General features: G+C 49.6%; 1 protein-coding gene across 5 annotated transcripts in view; it reads left to right on the forward strand.

Moving 5' to 3' along the window:
• Window positions 1-3,551, forward strand: part of MTM1 (myotubularin 1) — a 90,805-nt gene extending 87,254 nt beyond the window's left edge. For all 5 annotated transcript variants that reach the window (XM_044234634.1, XM_044234635.1, XM_044234636.1 and 2 more), the window contains one exon: window positions 1,841-3,551. In XM_044234634.1, the coding sequence (XP_044090569.1) occupies window positions 1,841-2,008 (168 nt within the window). In that variant the 3' untranslated portion in view covers window positions 2,009-3,551. The remainder of the gene's footprint in view (window positions 1-1,840) is intronic.
• Window positions 3,552-18,065: the final 14,514 nt, after the last annotated feature.

Below are 18,065 nucleotides of genomic sequence, written 5' to 3' on the forward strand. Positions count from 1 at the left end.
GAGGAGACCTCTTCCAGCCTGTGGACGTGTGTAACTTGACCTCTGATGGACACACCAGTGCGGGCCCCTGGCTGGCTCAGTCGATAACGCATGCAACTCTTGGTCTCAGGGTTGTGAGTTCAAGCCCTGTTCTGGATGTAGAGGTAACTTAAAAATAAAATCTTTAAGAAAAGAAAGAAAAGAAAAAGAAACCCCAATGCCACTAGAAATGCGTGGCGTTTTTACCTGGCCTCTGTCGACCACTCCTTGGCAGACGCTGGGGTGGGCTGGTATACCCCCAAAAGACATGTCCACTCTGAACCTGGGAATGTGACCTTATTTGGGAAAGGGGTCTTTAGAGGTATAACTTAAAGATCTGAAGATGCCATCCTTCTGGATTTGGAATAGGTCCTATGTCGTGTGACAGGGGTCCTTAGAAAACAGACGGGGATTTGAGCCACAGACACTTGTGGAGAGAACGCCCTGTGAAGACAGGAGGTGACAAGGATGTGGCCACAAGCCAAGGACGCCTGGTGCCACTGGAAGCTGGAAGAAGAGAGGAAGGAGCATCCCCTGCCCCCAGAGGCAGCACAGTGCCCCCGTTGCGTTAAGCACTGCCGCTGTCCCCCGGGTCGTGCTCATTTGCTATGGTGGCCCCAGGAAGCTCAGACATAGTGTTAACCCCCGGGGCTCCCGCGCCCTCCTGAAGGCCATGACCCGGCCCGCTGTCCTCCACACTGTGGGCCAAGGCCAGGGCACGGCCTGCTTCAACTCCCTTGTTGGGGTTCAGAGCCTACCAGGTAGAAAGCAGGATGGTCCCAGAAGCCACTGGTGCCGAAGGAATGGACTTCTGTAGCCTTTTGGCCTTTTTCTTAATGTCTTCATAGACTGCTCAAGCTTTCTAGAAGCTTGCCTTTGATCACTCACAACATGCTGGTGAGAGAGCCTCCTGGGGGCTGTCGTGTCGTGTGTCTTGGCCCGGGTGGGTGATGGCATTAGTGCACATCTGTGTAAAGGCTCGCTGAGCTGACCAGTTCAAGATTGGTTTGCATTCCCGGCGTAATGTATGTATCGGTACAGGAGTTTAAAGAATTGGCATGCTGGGGAGAATCACATTCTGTCCCCGCATGACTTCTAACCTCTGGAGTGCCACGAGACCCCCACTGACCCGTGAAGGAAAGGGGCGGCACGGCAAAACCGACCGTGACGGCTGACCTCGCTCTGCCAGCAGCCCCGTGAGGTCTGTGCCGGTCCCACTCCCATCGCCCTGGCAGGGAGGTGCAGGCTCTTGGGTTAAGTCCTCTGGCTGCTGAGAGGCAGACCCGAGCTCCGCCCCCGAGGCTGACGGGCCCGGGAGCCCCAGCTCTCGGTCACTGCGGGAGTGCGGAGATGAGCTGTGCCGTGTCCACTCGGGGACTCAGCTGGGCTCGAGCGCAGAGACACGGGTCAAGACGCCAGTCGATGCAGACGGAGTACAGAAGAGCACCGTCAACGTAGGCCTCGACAAGAGAGACCAGAACGGCGGATTTCGTTTCCCGATACTCACGTATAGGAAGAGTGTCACGAATCTACACGGGGAAGAAGGCCACGCGCCTACTGGAGGAGAGTTGTGGCCTCCGGAAACGGAAGAGCAGTGGGCTTGGGGCCGGGACACGTAGGAGACCGGAGCCGTGTCTGGGTCGATAAACCTTAAAAAGCTGGGGAGGCAAACGCGAGGCCATGTGTGCATGAGCTTATGTCTTGGTGGCGAAGAGCTGGGTGTTTCGCCCTTTGTACTTTTCTGTGTTTCTGACCAACGCTGAAGGTCAGCCCGGGGGTTTCCTGGGAAAAGCTCTAACGCCTGTCTGTGCTTAATTTGCAGCAGCCCAACCCTGTGGAGCAGCGCTACGTGGAGCTCTTGGCCTTGCGTGACGAATATATACAGCGGCTCGAAGAGCTGCAGCTCGCCGGCTCCGCCAAGCTCTCGGACCCCTCGACCCCGCCGTCCGGTCCTGCCCAGAGGATGCCCCACGTGCACACTCACTTCTAGGAGGGAGCCCCAGGGCTGCGCCAGAGCTCCGAGTAAAGGAGAGACTTGACTTTCACTTGGGGCCTCTGTACAAAGTAGATTGAAGCATTTGCCTCCGTGTAGAACTTGAACTAACATAATCTTAAACTCTTGAGTATGTGCCTTCTAGAATACATATTACAAGAAGACTAGTGTCTACAGGGCAATCAGAAGAAAGGAGCCAAGATGGGGTAGTGGAAAATCCTGACACCTTTCAAGGACAGTTTTTGAAAGAGAAAATTGAAATTGAGTTGACCTCTTTCGAAACACTGTGTCTACAATATGTATTTTGTGGGCCTAATTGGAATGACATTATTTTAAACTGAAGTGAAAAAAAATAGGTTTGTGAACCGGATTTTCCTTGGGCTGCTTCTCAGAGTTGCTTTGGTGTAAAACAAGCCCAAATGTGAGAGATGTTGTTGCCAAAACCAAATCGAGCTCATCCTCTGAGGCGTCATCCAAAAGCAAGGTGTTGAAATAATTGCCAAACTTTATACCATCGTGAGTGGTGGCTTAAAGAGAAATAGCTGCGTAGATGAGTTTTTCGTTCTTTTGAAATTTTGGAATCTGATGTGTTTTCCCGTAATTTTCAAGAGGAGCATATTTTTATATTACACTGATGGGGCCCAGTCGAATATGATTTGATTTTTTTTTTCAACTTTTTGCCAGTTCTGTTTTCTAAGTTCTTCTATCAGCTTGCCTGAAATTCTGGCCCATTTTCAGGTTGTGGAAAAGCCCTTAGCACTGTTGGAAGATGTCGGGGGCACTGTGCTGCTTAGGTGAATGTTTTTGCAAACGTCGCTCTAGTCCGACCAGCTTATCCGCCAAAGCATAGGGCTGGCCATCTAGGATGCATGAGCTGTCGCTAGAGCTTCGTCCTTTGAAATTGAAGCCGCAGATGTACATTTGTCGAGCGTGCGTGGTGTTGGATGCCCCTCCCCCCAAGTGTGCATTAAACTGGTTCTACACATTTTTACTTGAAATGTACCCGGCAGTTTGTGTTTTCAGGTTTTGGGGGAGTTTCGTTTTGTTTTTGTTTTTGTTTCTGTTTTGTAGTCGTAGTGCTAGTAGTAAATGAAGTTTCAAATACAGTTCTATTTGATATCTGAACTAATTCATTTAGTTACGTATATTTGTAAAAGTTAAAGCTAGAGTTAAAACAATTAATGTTTTCAAGTGATTTGTAAAGGACTATTTATAGCTAATATGGTTTTGTTTTCAGTGAATTAAGAGAGATTAAATATATCTTTGTAAATTATTTTATGTCACAGCTTAATTGGTCTACCAAATAAGACATCTCAAATACAGTAGTATCATGTATAAATTTTGTATGTATAAGAAATTTTATTAGACATTCTCTTGCTTTTTGTAAACGCTGTAAATAGTTCATAAATTAACAAAGTGTCACTCCATAAAAAGGAAAAGGAATACTAATAGCTTAAAGGAGTTTGTGAAATGTCATGAAAATCATCATGACAATAATGACTAAAGACCTGCTGTAATAAATTTATTAACTAAAATAGCACTCTGTTGCCGGGAGTGTAACCGTGTGTGTGTTGTTGGGGGAGGTAATGGGTGTCTTGTCTTCTCCTGCCTCTACGTCACATGCTCTTGGTCTTACCAGCAGCCTTGCAGGGCTCTCCCCAGACTGCAGCAGTTTGGTCCATCTGACTGTATTAACAGTGGCAATTTTAAGCCGTAGCTGTCTTGAAGTCCGGAGAGCTTCCGTAAAAGAGCCAGGGTATGTGGACGCGAGACATTAGACTCCGGATGCAGAACACAGCGGCCGCCATTCAGGGATGGTGAGACCTTGACGGAAGTAAGCCATAGTCGGTGTCTCTTGCGCTTAAGATTTCAAAATTGTTTTCAAATAGTACAGCTGGTTGGAAATTATGTGCATTCTAAGAATGCTAAATAGTTCAAGCAGTAAACTAAAATTAACTTTTTTTTTTAAATCTGAATAGGACTCTTTAAAGATTAAGTGTTTCTTTGCAGAACGTCGTTGCCCCAAAGTCCCACAGCACTGAAACCAATGTGCACAGGTGTCACACTGAAATCCGCGTCTCTCGAGTTCCCAGTGCATAGCCTTATAGCTCTGCCAATGGGAACGAAACAGAGTCATCTCTCTTCTGGGAAAGCCCCTCAAATAAGTTGTAGTCATAGAGATTTTTAATAATGTGACAGTTTTCCCGAACTATGGTCCTAGCCCTTCCTGATATACTTTGGTAACGCACTGAAGCTTATCCATCTGCTTTTTTGGTAGGAATAATACTCAGAACTCTCCAAGTAGTTCATCACCTGCAGCCCTGTGTACAGAACGCAGATTTGTGGGTCGCTCATTTGGACAACTCTTGTGGCATTTGGGGCATTAGACAAAAGCAGGGAATGTTCTTAAGTGGGAGACTTTGTCACACAGTACTTAAACCTGTGGCTGGAAGACACGGCCAGAAGCAGAAGCAAGGGGACCTCCAGAGCAAATAAGGAACATATGCAAGGTGTGTCCCACAAACGAGGATTAGCACATCTGCAGGAAAATACTATGGTTGAAATAGATTGCAGTCGAATTGTTGGAGGTTCACAGAATCACTCATTGGAAGTGAGTCTAATCCGCCGACATCCATTGGTGGGCGCACAACTGCATTAAAGAATGATTAGCAAAGTCTTCTGTATTAAATGTATGTGGAAGATGAAAGCTCAGCAAACCGAAGCATGCTCATTTCCTCAGGAGGCTTAGATTCAGACACAGGTTAGTCCTTATTTGCGAAGACGATAATGTGTTTAACTGCCTAGGTAGGGTAGCTACACATTTGCACATGACTGTTAGTCCTAATGGTTTATTTTCCAGTAGCTCTGGACAGCATGACTTACTCATGTATAGCTGGTCAGACTTATGTGCTTCTGAAAGTGCCTGTATTTCCCAGTGCATTCCACATAAATCACAAAAGAAAGTTGTTCACCTCGTGTCAGGGGCCCTGATCCCACAAACTTGTCTTAGCCGGGATGCATGGAGACCTGGGCTCCTGCCTGAGCTCTGGAACTGTTGCTGGGGCAGTTGGAAGGTCTGAGGCCTTCCCAGCTTTCAGAAGTGATGGATCTGGAGGCCTCGGTGTCCATCTGTTCAGCTAGGGTATGGGCTTCACGTTCTCGAAGGTTCCTTCCAGTTCAAACAGCCCTTCCTAGAAAATGCATTTTAATCACTCGTGCACATACAAGATTTATGGCACAAAACAACATTTGCCTCCCATATTAGCTTCCTGTTTCTGCTACGAGAAATCCCCACACATTTAGAGGTGATTATCTTACAAGGTATTTACCTTCTTACAGTTCTAGAGGTCAGAAGTCTGAAATTGGTCTCACTGGCCTTAAGTCAAGGTGTCAGCAGGGCTGTGTTCTTCTGGAAGCCCTAGGGGAGAGTCCTTTTCCTTTTCCACCTTCTCGTGGCCGCTTACTTCCCCAGATTGGTGGCCCGTTCCCCTGTCTCTAAAGCCAGCAGCATCTCAAATGTCTGAACTCGGACTCGTCTCCCTGTCTCGCTGACATTTACAGGCCCCTGGAATTCTACCAGGCCCACCCGGATAACCTAGGCCAGTCTCCCCATCTCAGGGCCAGCTAACTGGTGGCTTTAATTTCCCCCACTACCTTAATACTCCCTTGCTGTGTAAGCTACCGTATTGCCGGGTTCTGGGGAGTAAGATGTGGACGTGTTTGGGGGGAGGGCGCGTCATCATGCCCACTGCACTGCAGTCTGTTCAGCTTCGGGTATAAGCAGGGTGCGAGAGGTCAAGACACCGCTAGGCTCGCCCATCACCAGCCATGCAGTTACTTTAGGTAAGGGCCAGCTCGGTCCATTTTGTGACCTCTCAGAGGAAATCCAACCTTACAGTTGCCTCTGGCTCCCTCCCCCCAGTTCTGGCTCTCCTTTCTATCCTGGCATCTATCCAAAGCCAGACCATGTGCTTTCAACTCCCTTGGTCCCTAAACGGAGCAAAGGGAGCTATTTACTGGGGCCGTATGTGCTGCACACTATACTATCTGGCATCCCCACAGACCTTATCAAACGGATAGGTTTTGTGTTTGTTTGTTTGTCATTTTTATTTGGAAACAGAGATGAGTGAAACAGTGGCCTCCTTCGAGGAGCACCTGGCCTAGAGGGAAGACTGTTTGGTTAATGGCTAATTCCCACGCAGGGAGGGTGCCTCCCCCTCAGACAAAGGCAGAGGGAGGGCTTTGGGAGGTCAGGGAGGAGCTTCTTGGGAACGCAGTCAGAACTGAGTCTCGGAAAGGTAGGAAGCCTAGGTAGGAACTCGGTCGCGTCTGTCTTTGGGGAAATGCATATTCAAACCACAGTGAGATAGTATCCCACAGCCACATGGGCAAAACTTTCAAAAGTCTGGCAATCCCAAGCATTGAGAAGGTTGTGGGCCGACAGGAATTCTCCTATGCTGCTTTGAAGAACGGTTGGCATCATCTGGTCAAATCGATGCCTACCTTAGGAGGTAACATTCTTCCGCTCTCAGGCACATAGATGCCCTTGAGAAATGAGAATTTCATGCACCAAAAGGCATGTACAAGAATATTCATTGCGGCATTGCCTCTAATGGCTCCCCGCAAAACTTGAAACACCTCAAATACCCATCTACAGTAGAACGGAAGAGTTGTGCTGTCCGGAGTCATCCACACACACGACGAATGACCAAACTACAGCTACATGCGACACGGATGACTTTCATGAGCTTGTTGGTTGAAAGAAGCCAGATACAGAAGCATATATACAGTATCACTCCATTCGTACAAGTTCAAAACCAAACAAAACTGTTGTTTTGGTGTGTGTACATGGTAAAACAACAAAGAGAAGCAAAGAAATCGTCACCATAGACGGGAACTGTACAAATAGAAGCATCTGGTCCTTTAAACATGACGCAGTAGGTACAGAACCCAAAGAAAGTTGGTGTTCCTGGATCGTAAGGTGCACGGGACTGGGGGAAGATGACCAAATGTTAGGCAGGAGCTGGGCAGGGAACTCCCTCCAGGCCCTGGTGAAGAACGGGCATTTTCTTCTCTGTGCCACAGGAGCTGCTGAAGGAGTCTACTGGGGCGGGGAGGGCGGTGATCAAATGTGAGCCACGGTGGCAGCCGGGGCAGGGTAGGCTGTAGGGCGGCAAGAGGGGACAGGCCAGCTTGAGGCTCTTGCCGTTGGCCGGACATAGAGCACTGGGCCTGGAGTGTGGACGAGTAGAGAGATCAGAGTGGAGGGGTAGGCGGGGGCAGTGCTGAGGCCTGTTTGGGACATGCTGAGTACACTGTACACGGAAACACAGATTTACGGACAAAATTGCCCAGCCGGGCTCCTGGCATGTGGTTGGTGCACAACATTTACGTGATTGTGTGAATCAGTGAAGGAAGGAGGGGTAGACAGGGCCACGCTGCTCTTTCTGGAGAGCTGGGTATAAAGAAAGAAGAGAGATTGGATCATAGCTATTGGGAGAGTAGACCAGGAGAATGCGCTCTTTTTCTTTTTTAAGATTTTACTTATTTGAGAGAGCGCATGAGAGAGCACAAGCAGGGGGAGCGGCAGAGGGAGAGGGAGCAGCAGGCTTCCCACTGAGCAGGGAACCTGACGTGGGGCTGGATCCCAGGACCCCAGGATCATGACCTGAGCTGAAGGCAGACGCTTAACTGACTGAGCCACCCAGGTGCCCCGAGAATGTGCTTTTTGAAGGAAGAGACTTAACTGTATCATCTATGGGGAAGAAGGAGTTGGTGGAGAGCGAGAGATTCACGAGAGAACAAGACCCCCGAGTAGGCATGAGCCCCAAAATAGAGGCAGAGAGCGATTTGCCTTGAACAGCAGGGTCATGGCTCCCCAGAGATGTTCACATCCTAATCTCCAGAACCTCGGAATATGTGAGGCACCACAGAAAAGAGAAATTTAAGGCTGCAGCTAGAATTCAGGGGTCTAATTAGATGGCCTTGAGTTGGGGACATCATCCTGGATTATGAATGTGGGTCCACAAGCACCCTTAAAATTGGAAGAGGGCTCACCTTGCCATTGCTGGCTTTGAAGATGGAGGAAGGGGCTGCCAGCCAAGGAATGTGGCGACCTCCCGAGGCTGGAAAAGGTGAGGAAAGGGCTATTCCCCCAGAGCCTCCGGGAGGGACACAACAGTACCGACATGCTGGCTTTTGTCCAGTGAGACCTGGTTAGGCTTCTCCCCTACAGAACTACACGAGAATAAATGTACGTCCCTTAGCCCGATTAACGCGTGGCAATTTGTTATGGCACCAGTCCGAAGAATACAAAGAGGATATGGAATCTGGGGAGAGGGGGAGGACCGTGCCTGATTAATTCCATTTTCTTAAGCAACATCTGCAGAATCAGAGGACTGTCAGCAAATTCAAAATGGCCCAGAGCACAGGAGGAGGAAGATGAAAATGTCCCCCGGAAGCAGGCTCTGTGGTCTGCGGTCCAGTTTTACTTCGCCAAGGACAGTCACAAGTCTCCGGCGCTGGTCTTATGGCGCCCCCAGGTGCTTGGCAGAAGCAAATGCAACGCTCTAGAAGAACACGGCTTCCTCCGGGGCTCCCAGGAATGCTCACAAATCATCTTCCAGGGAACAGGAACAGTTCGCAGTAAAAAGTGGCAAAGATAGATAGCCCTGAGCGAAAACAACAAGGACAGATAGCAGGAGAGGACTTTGACAGGCCCATGAGAGCCAAGGGTGAGCCCCTCTCTTCAGCTCTTCAGTATTCGGTGACCTGAGATAGTGGCTTGCAACTGGCCGGGGGTGGAAGGATTTATTCCACAGAAACCAGCAAGTGCTACAAATCAGGGTGGGTTTTTTTGTTTTTTCTTTAATTTCAGAGAGCTGATAATTAAACTTTTACCAGCACATCCCTGGGTGCAGGTTATAAATTTACTATGCACATTATCGTTAAATTAATAAAATCGAAGTGACCTGGAGTTTGGCAATGAGTTGTTTAGCTACAACGCCAAGGGCACCGCCCATGAACGAAAACAATTGACCTGCTGGACCACATTCGAATGAAAAACATCTGCTCTGTGAAACACACTGTTAAAAGAACAAGAAGACAAGGCACAGAGCGGGAGAAAATATTTGCAAAAAACATATCTGATGATATGTGATATCAGATTTACAGGAAAATTGTGGGAGAGGCACAGAGCGCTCCTGGGCATGCCTCACGGCGAACGCCCTGATGAGCTCCTACTGCCACGTTATCATTAACTAACCCCGTTTATATTACGGTTTCCCCTCTGTGTTGGATGTTCTATGGGCTTTGACTAATGTATAGTCACATGTGCCCATCAATGGAACATAATCCGGAGTATTTTCACTGCCCTGAAAATCCTTTGGTCCAACTTTTCGTTCCTCCCTCTCTCCACTCGATTTTCTTTTTTACCCAAAGCTGCTCAAAAGAAGACAACAACAAAAAAAGTCTACTTACTTTTTTAAAAGGCATCCCAGGTCGTTTTGTGCCGCTAGTTCAGCGAACGTTTCACAACTAGCATCTTGGGCAACACCTGCATTTTGGTCAAATAGCATCCTTAAACAGAAGCCACTGACTAGGGAGCCAGGTTCCTTTGGAATACCTTGGGACTTCAACTACCGGCCTCTGCACCTGGAGAAGCAGTGCCTGGTACAGGATCTGCCAGGCAGAATGCAGTCCTGTGGGGTGTGTGTGGGAAAGAAGAACACCACTATGAGGGCTGTTGCCCACAGCCCCCCTCCTCCGCCTTGTGACTGACCCTGGTGCCCTTCCCTGTGGCCTCGAGAGGCGTGGCATGTCCCCTCCTTTTGGGATCTGTGAATATAACACTCTTCACCTACTAGCCAAACTCTTGTTACTCCAATCCCATAAGCAATTCTTCCTGTGGAACTTTCCCTGTTCAAGTGACCCCGTGGTTTCAGTCTCCTGATTAGTCCCGGACTGGTACAGCCTACTGGGTCCCCTAATCATTTGTAATCATGTTTTCTTCAGGGAATGTTCGAAGGGGGAAGTCGTGGTTTTTGTTGCTGCGTTGCAATAGAGACCAAGCATCTGTTTCCAGAATGTCATACGAAGGAAAAAGGGGCCGAACGAAAGTGGAGAATTTCGGTGGGCGGCCATCTCCTGAATTAGAAACATTCCCAAACGGATCGCGCACGTTACAAAAATGATTTGTACCTCTGCCACACATGACGGACTGAAAGTTGAATTATGGAAACTTATAAAGATACACATAAGGTAAAAATAAGCAAGTTCATCAGGGAAACGAGAACACAAAAAGCAGGAGCAAGATGACGTAAGCAGATAGAAGTCAAGCTTCCAGATCTTAGACACTTACCAGAAGCATGTCACATATGTGTTTCTAAAGTTTCCAGCCAAGCACAGATGACACGATTGGGTTTAGAATTCATAGCGTCCCTCAGCTAAAAATTAACTCAGTGGTTCCAAGAAGAACAACTCCTTCTGGTACGGAAAGCAGGGCGGCTTTCGCTCATCGTTCAGGGTCTTGTGACTCTTGAACCCAATCCACTCTGTTTCCTCAAGTTCCATTTTGTCCCCCTCGAAAATGAGTAATCTCCCTATGGCCACAAAGCCGAGTACGATGCCAGATGTGTACCAAGCACTCAATAATGTTGAAGAGAAGGAATGTATATACATTTCTACCGGTTTCTATGAAAAACACAACTGCTTCCGCGACAAAGTGCTTGGAAAGTAAGAACACGGTGGTGATGGCAAGAAATTCGAAGAGGCAGTGTTCACCCTACTACCCCATGCATGCCTGTCCCAGGTCAGGCAGGGATCTGAGGGTGCGTGACACCGTGCAGAAGAGCGCAGGAGAAGGGGCCGGCAGTCCTCCTGAGAACGGGGTGCGCGGGAGCCCTTAGCCACCGACTTGCCTGCAGCCAGCGCATGGGGGGCCCAGCCAAGCAAGTGAGTCCGCTCGGGGCTCAACATGGCCCATGTCAACATTGAAACTACTTCCTCTAAAAACAAAAAAACAAAAACAAACAAACAAACACACCCAAACAGCTGTTTCATGTGTGCTGACCAGTGAGGACAGGTGTTTATAGTTGTCATTAAATAATCTCAGCTTACGCCACCCTCACCATGTGCCACCCACTGGCCTAAGTGCCTAACAGGTATTAAAACCCGTTGGATCGCCACAGCAAGCCCACGATGAGCAGAGGAGGAAACTGAGCACAGAGAAGTCCCTTGGCCGGAGTTCACCCCGGGCTGGCGAGTGGAGCCCATTTTAAATCAAAGCGCCTTGGCCAGGAGTCCGCCCTCCGCCGCTCTCTGCTCTCCTGCCTCACCGAAGACTCGGAGTCCCGTCCAAGCAAAACCCCACAGAATATCTTTCTCATCCCTCAAGAAACACATCTCCCCTCCTCACTGTTTGCTGCCTGTACATTTCAGCCCCTAACAACAGCCAAGGATCCAGTGCTCCGAGTTGGGGAGAGAAATGGGGGCATCCCTCAGTAGTACCGGATATTTTCGCTTGTAACTGAAGATGGGTAACTTCAGCGTTCACAAATTCATGACGCTCAGATAGTCAGCCCCTCCGCCGAAGGTCTTGCAAAGGCGGATCCGCCCCCTCGCTCACCCCAGTATGCCCTGCGGCCCCTACGTGTGGGGTGGGGGGCAAGTCATCACGTGCTTTTCTTCCCAGTTGGCTGAGCCTGGTGGAGTCGTGTTTGGAATGAGAAGAACTCCTCGGAACTCTGCACAACAGGTCAATGGAAGGCCTAACATGTGCTCTAGAAGCCGGAGGCTGATGTATAAAGTCTAACCGACTGGAACTCGGTGCCTCCCTTTCCTCCCCTGTGTGATAGTTCACTCTGTGTATCAGTTTGACTGGGCCATGGGGTGTCCAGACCGCTGCTTAAACATTATTTCTGAATGTGTCTGAGAGGGTGTTTCTGGAAGAGATTTGCAGTTGAACGGCTGGTATCAGGAAGGAAAATGGCTTTCCCCGCTGCGGGCGGGTGTCCGCCAACCCAGAGGGCCTGCACAGAATAGAAAGGCTACGACTGAACTCAGCCCTCTTCTGCCTAGGTGCTCCTGCAGACGGCAGATCTGGGACTTCTCAGCCTCCAGAATCGCGTGACCCAGTTTCTCGTAATAAATCTCATTATACAGATAGAGATTCTGTCTCCTTGCGGCCATTTCTCCACCCAGTTGTCCTCCAAAGTGCTCTCACCTATCCCACACCATCTCCGCGCTGCCGAATCCAGGGGACACCTCTGCCCCATCTCACCAGTCAGAGTCTTGGCACCACTTGATACTCGGGATCATTCCTTCCCCCTTAAAACTCTGTTCTCTGTGCCCCCAGGGTGCCTCTACCCTAGCTCTTTCCCTGCTCTCTGAAGATAACTTTCTCTCTTCCTTTGGATTCTGTGATAATCCCATCTGCTGGACCTTATCCTGACTGATCCAGTGTGACTACCTTAATGGGGGATTTATGGAAGTGAGGCCAAAAGCATGTCTCTGAAACAGACTCGCCAGGTTGAGGCCAGTGGGGTCTCTGGAGCTTTGCGAGTGTGGGGTCTCTGGACAGCAGGTGACATGGGAAGGAGAGCTTGACACTACATTTGTAGAGCACCCAATGCAACACTGAGTATATTTCATGTCAATATCAAAGAATGAGGGGGTGGTGGAGGTCATGGGCACAGAGCCAAACCCTCCCAGGCCACCCTTGAGCCCTGTCTATAACTTTAAACCAATGGCTGATAACTTCTGGATAAGTCTAGAGGCATAACTAAGTAACCTGTGGCATTTTTTAACACAGCTGATGGAGCCACAGGAATTAATAACTCCACTCATTTATCAGTGCTCACTCGAAGTATCATTGAGAACACTGACCTCACAAATGGACCTTCAGACACCATGTTGGCTCATTTTATGCGTCAAAGTTGGGTAGGCCATAGTGTGGAAGTGCTTAGTCTTAGTCCTAATCTAGATATTTCTGTGAAAGTATTTTGTATGTGTGATTAACATTTAAATCAGCAGACTCTGAGTAGAGCAGACTGTTCTCCACAAGGTGGTGGGCCTCGTCCAATCAGTTGAAGGTTTTAAGAGCAAAGACTGAGGTCCCCTCAAAAAGAAAGGAACTCTGCTCCAGACTTTGGCTTCAGACTCAGCTCAGGACTGCTGCATGCTGGAATTTCCACTCTGCTGGCTGACCTGAAAACCCCAGACTTGTTCACAATTGTGTGACCAATTCCTTAAGCTAAATCCCCCTTTGTCCTTCTCTCTGTCTGTACACACAGACACCCTCTATGGGTTCTGTTTCCCTGGAGAAACCTGACTTGGTACACTTGGTAGGCATTCTGGTCCCCCATTATGTCCGTGCCTTAATCTCTGACCCTGTGAATATGTTATGTTACATGACAAAGCAGGGGATTTGCAGATATAATTAAGGTTACGGACTTTAAGCTGGGGGGAGTATCTTATATCTTTCAGGTGGGCCCTATTTAATCACACAAGTCCTTAAAAGCAGAGAACTTTCTCTGCCTAACAGCAAAAGAGATGCTTCAGGAGAGGAAGTCAGAGAGATCAAAGAATAAGAGGGGATTGAACCACCATTGCTGGAGGGGCACATGGAAAGAAAAAGAAGGAATGAAGACAGCCTGTGGGAGCTGAATGAGCTGGATTCTTCCCCAGAGCCTCCAGAAAAGAGCCCAGCCCTGCTAACACCTTGATTTCACCCTTGTGATACCCCAAGCAGAGGACCCAAATGAACCCACCAGGACATCTGACTTACAGAAACCTCGAGAAAGTTGATGTGTGAGGTTTAAGCTTCTCGGTTTGTAGTAATTTCTTATGGCAGCAACAGAAAATGAATCCAGAGCCTAATACTGTGTTGAGAAAAGTCTTGAAACATACATGTAGACATGCCAACATTTTTAACTATGGCTAGATGGTGCTTCCAGAACGAATAGGGTTAATGCTGGACTTGTTACAAACCTGGATCCGAGGCAGCAGTGTTTTGCAAGGACACACAGAACCTAAGTCCATCTGTTGCCACATTTAGCCGGAATTGCTTTGGGCTAAAGAGCACAATTATAGACACAAAAATGAACACCACGAACTGAACACACTCTCAGGGCTGGAGGCACAGACAGCGCCAGGCTTTGCTTTGTGAGGCGGACGGCCTCCGCCGTTGCCTGCGAAGACCAGATCAAAATCTTACTCTCCCGAATTGCCGTTAGGACCCCTCTGCACAGTGGGACCCTTTCCCTGCAGGGGCACTCATGTGTTGTCTCGCAGAAAGTGTGATTTTCTCATTCTGAGCAAAAGGATGTTTTTGAGGAACTCATTTGATAAGGAATCCTCAGGCCCAGTTTCATTGCTTGATTCCTTTTCCAGAAAGAAAGTGGTAGCCTCATCTGTAGTTACCAAATTGTGGAGCTGAGGATTAAATTTCGAAGAATTTCTCTGTTTTCAAATTTTAGGAAAATTTACCAACTCTTTTGTTGCCTCTCTCTCCTAAGCTGTAGAACCCCGTGACCAACAGTCTATGGGACACCTTCACCCGGATAACCCAGAAGTGCCTGTCAAGGGCACAGGCATCAGTATGAAGGCCGTGCAGGGGACAAGGGGGTCCTACCTAAGGGGAACCATGCACACTGAAAGCCTCATAGATTTCGAGATCTGTTATGGCCCTTTCTGGGCATACAGCAAGCATAGGTTGAGCTTGGACAGCACCGGAATTATCATGACAATTTTATGAGCAACAGCCGTCCTGTGTTGTGAGGAAGGGGTCTCTTTCCGCGTGTACACAAAAGCATCGTGTGGGCCAGGACTCAGGGCAGGGCCAACTGAACATGTCCAAGATGAACTCGCCCTACTCCCTCACCTCTCCCAGCTGCCTGTCACCCCGCACTCCTTCGCCCAGTGACCACTGTCACACTCTATGCAGTCATCCGAGTCCGATGTCAACCTTGGTTTCAGCCTTGACCCATCTCTTAGCCTGTCCCTCCCTCTCTTCTTCATGTCCAGCATCCCGTCAGGCACTGCGTCCTGTCTGATGTCAGGCCCTCGTGCCTCAGTTTCTGAACTGGTCTTCCCACAGCCACTCCTGCCCCTCCAGGCCCCCCACCTGCGTGTAATCCCAGCTCTGCTTTCGAAGTGTAGACAAGATCGGTTGTCCCTCTGTGAGGACGGGGCTGTGGCTCCCTGTCACCGCCAATGGCATCTCCAGGTGTAATCTTCAGACCATCTGCCTCAGACTCGCTTGCGGAGCTGCATATAATGTGGCTCTCCACAGCCCCTGCTCTGCCACGCTACTCAGTGTTCCGATTCTCTGCAGTGGGGCCCCTGGGTCTGTGTGTGAGCGGATGGCTCAAGTCATTGTTACGCTGGCCATTCTGAAAGTGACGACGTTATGCAGCACGCCGCATGTACATTTCATGAGCACTCAACGTAGGTGCATAGACACGTGCCCCCTTCCCCCACAGGGTGCCTCGATTTTCCCCAGAGGAGCACTGGCATAGGCTGGCAACTCACTCTTCCCGTTGCCTCCCACCACACAGGTGGCCATCTGTCCCCTGACCGTGATCCCTGGGAAGGCGGGGGGCTCAAGCCGACAACTCTGAGGAGGCCCAGACGTGGGCGCTGGGAGGGACAAGTCTCCGTGGCTGTGTCGGGTTTCTGCACCATCCAGGGGCTCTGGCTGATGAATTCACAGCCACGTTGAGAGAGCTGGTATCAGGGGATAGTCTAAGACCCTAAAGCTGAGAGACACCTTCCTCTCCCAGAGTTCACAGGAGTGAGGGTGAAGATGTCTCTTTCCCCTTCCCCGGAGATTTACTCACCTTCCAGGATAATGAGGAATCCCTTTCTCTGGAAGAGAGACCGGGCGGGTCACTAGCGGCCCTGTGAGTAATGACAAGGTGTCTTGAGTTTTGACCCAGAGACCTCATGTCTTCTGTCGGATGGTCAGTGTAGCAGGAGGAGACATTTTTAACTTGCTAGTGGGGGGCACCTCGGGTCCGCCACGGCCGCGGACCTCCCAGCATGTAGCACGTTCCTCAGAGGGCAGCATGGTTTGGGCATGGGTTCCCGGCCGCGTGGAAGGAAGCTGATGGGGGCGGGCGTGGCCAGATAGCAAAAGCGGTGTTTGGGGACCCTACTGCTGCAGAGGAAAACATCTCAAAACCTCGTGGCTTAAAACATCACTTTATTTCTCAAAAATCTGCGGTTCCACAGAATGAGTCTCCAGCCTCGCCAGGTGTTGGCTGCATGGCTGGCATGGCTAGAAGGCCCGAAATGCCCCCACTCGCATGGCTGGCAGCTCGTGCTGGCTGCTGGCTGGGGAACTCAGCCGGGCTGTTGGCTGGGAGCCTTGGTTCTCTTCCACGTGGGCCTTTCCGTGCGGCTGGTTGGGTTTCCTTACAGCGTGGCAGCCGAGTTCCAAGAAAGAGGGTTCCCAGAATCTGAGGCAGAAGGTGCAGCCGCCTGAAGGCCAAGCCCCAGAAGTTACGGGGCGTACCTTCTGTGACACTCTATTGGTCCAAAGAGGTTATGGGAGGGGACGCAGACCTGACCTTTTGATATAGGAGTGGCGAGGTCACGTTGTGAAAGACCTGCGGAATGGGGGATATTACCGCAGCTATCTTCGGAGGCGCAGTCTACAACATGCGGGACTGTACAGTAGTATTTCTCCAAGTGCGCTGAGCCCGGCCTGTGCCAGAATCCAGCGCAGAGTGTGAACTTTGTAGTCTAGCATAGCAGATGCTCCAGGTCTTTGCCTTGTTGGCTTGTACTTGACCTTCTCATTTGCCTTGTCTGACTTTATGCTCCAGCCACAGGAGATCTCTTAGAGTTCGCTTGTACATAATCTCTTTAGCCAGCTTTACACCTTTGTCCATAACTGTCCCTTCTGCCTGCAACGACTTGAAGATCCAGCTTTGCGCGTACTTTTCTCGGAAGCCTTCCTAACCCCTCTCCTCCCGCAGCCCTGCGGGCTTGCCGCCACTGTGGCATTCACCAGCAGGTAATGTCACTTGACTGTGAACTTCTTAGGCAGTAATATGTGTGATTTGCTTCTCTGTCCCAGAAGTCCTATGTTTGCTTAATGGAACCAAAAGTCTAACAACAGCACAGTGAATTCTTCAATGGCCTAATTCTCCTTGAAGAATACAGAATAAACACATCTAAAATTTCACCATTTTCTTTCTGACAAATCTCAGGGCAGCTAGGATGCTTGCATACAGTTCTGGAGGCTGGAAAGTCCAAGAATGAAGTTCAGTTCTTCGTGAGAGCCCTCTTCCTGGCTCGTCCACAGCGGCCTTTCACTGTGGCCTCACGTGGCCTTTCCACGGTGCCTGCTCATGGAGAGAGTGAGACCAAGCTCTCTGATGTCTCTTCTCATAAGAGCAGTAATCTCATCGTGCCAGGGCCCCATCTTTATGATCTAATCACCTCCCAAAGGCCTCATCTCCAAATACCATCAGTTGAGGTCTAGGGCTCCAACATATGAATGGTGTGTCTCTCTGCGTGTGTGTATGTGTGTGTGTGTACAGAAACATTCCGTCTATAACAATGGGTTAAACATTTAAAACCATAGCCTGCAGGAGATGAGTCTCCCTTCCAAGCCACCCCAGGCTTCTCTCCTCTTGGGTGTACGATGGCTGCAGGGCCTCCAGGCATCACATTCTCATCCTCAAGGGTCAGTTCGACGTTATTAAGCTGGTAAGGCAGGATGGGTCTGAGATGGAAAGGGACAACTCCCTGTCCACAGGTCTGCTTTTTATCAGGGTCATGGCTGTCCTATCTGTACCCAGGGGAATCACAGCAAAGGGCTTAGGCATGATCGCCATCCCCACCCCTAACAAAATCAGGGGTGAGTTGAGAGAGGATGAGCCTTTATCATCAGATATTGGCTGGATTTCCATAGCAACACAAGTTAAATGTTACTCTTAATATAAACCAGGGGCGAAGTTCCGAGGGCGGCATCAGAACACTCGGTGGCCCCACAGATGGCGGGGAGGTGGGTTTGTGGGAGGGAGGGAAGAAGGGCGCGGGGAGG

This window comes from Neovison vison, chromosome X, assembly GCF_020171115.1.
Source record: "Neovison vison isolate M4711 chromosome X, ASM_NN_V1, whole genome shotgun sequence".
NCBI classification, from domain to species: Eukaryota; Metazoa; Chordata; class Mammalia; order Carnivora; family Mustelidae; genus Neogale; species Neogale vison.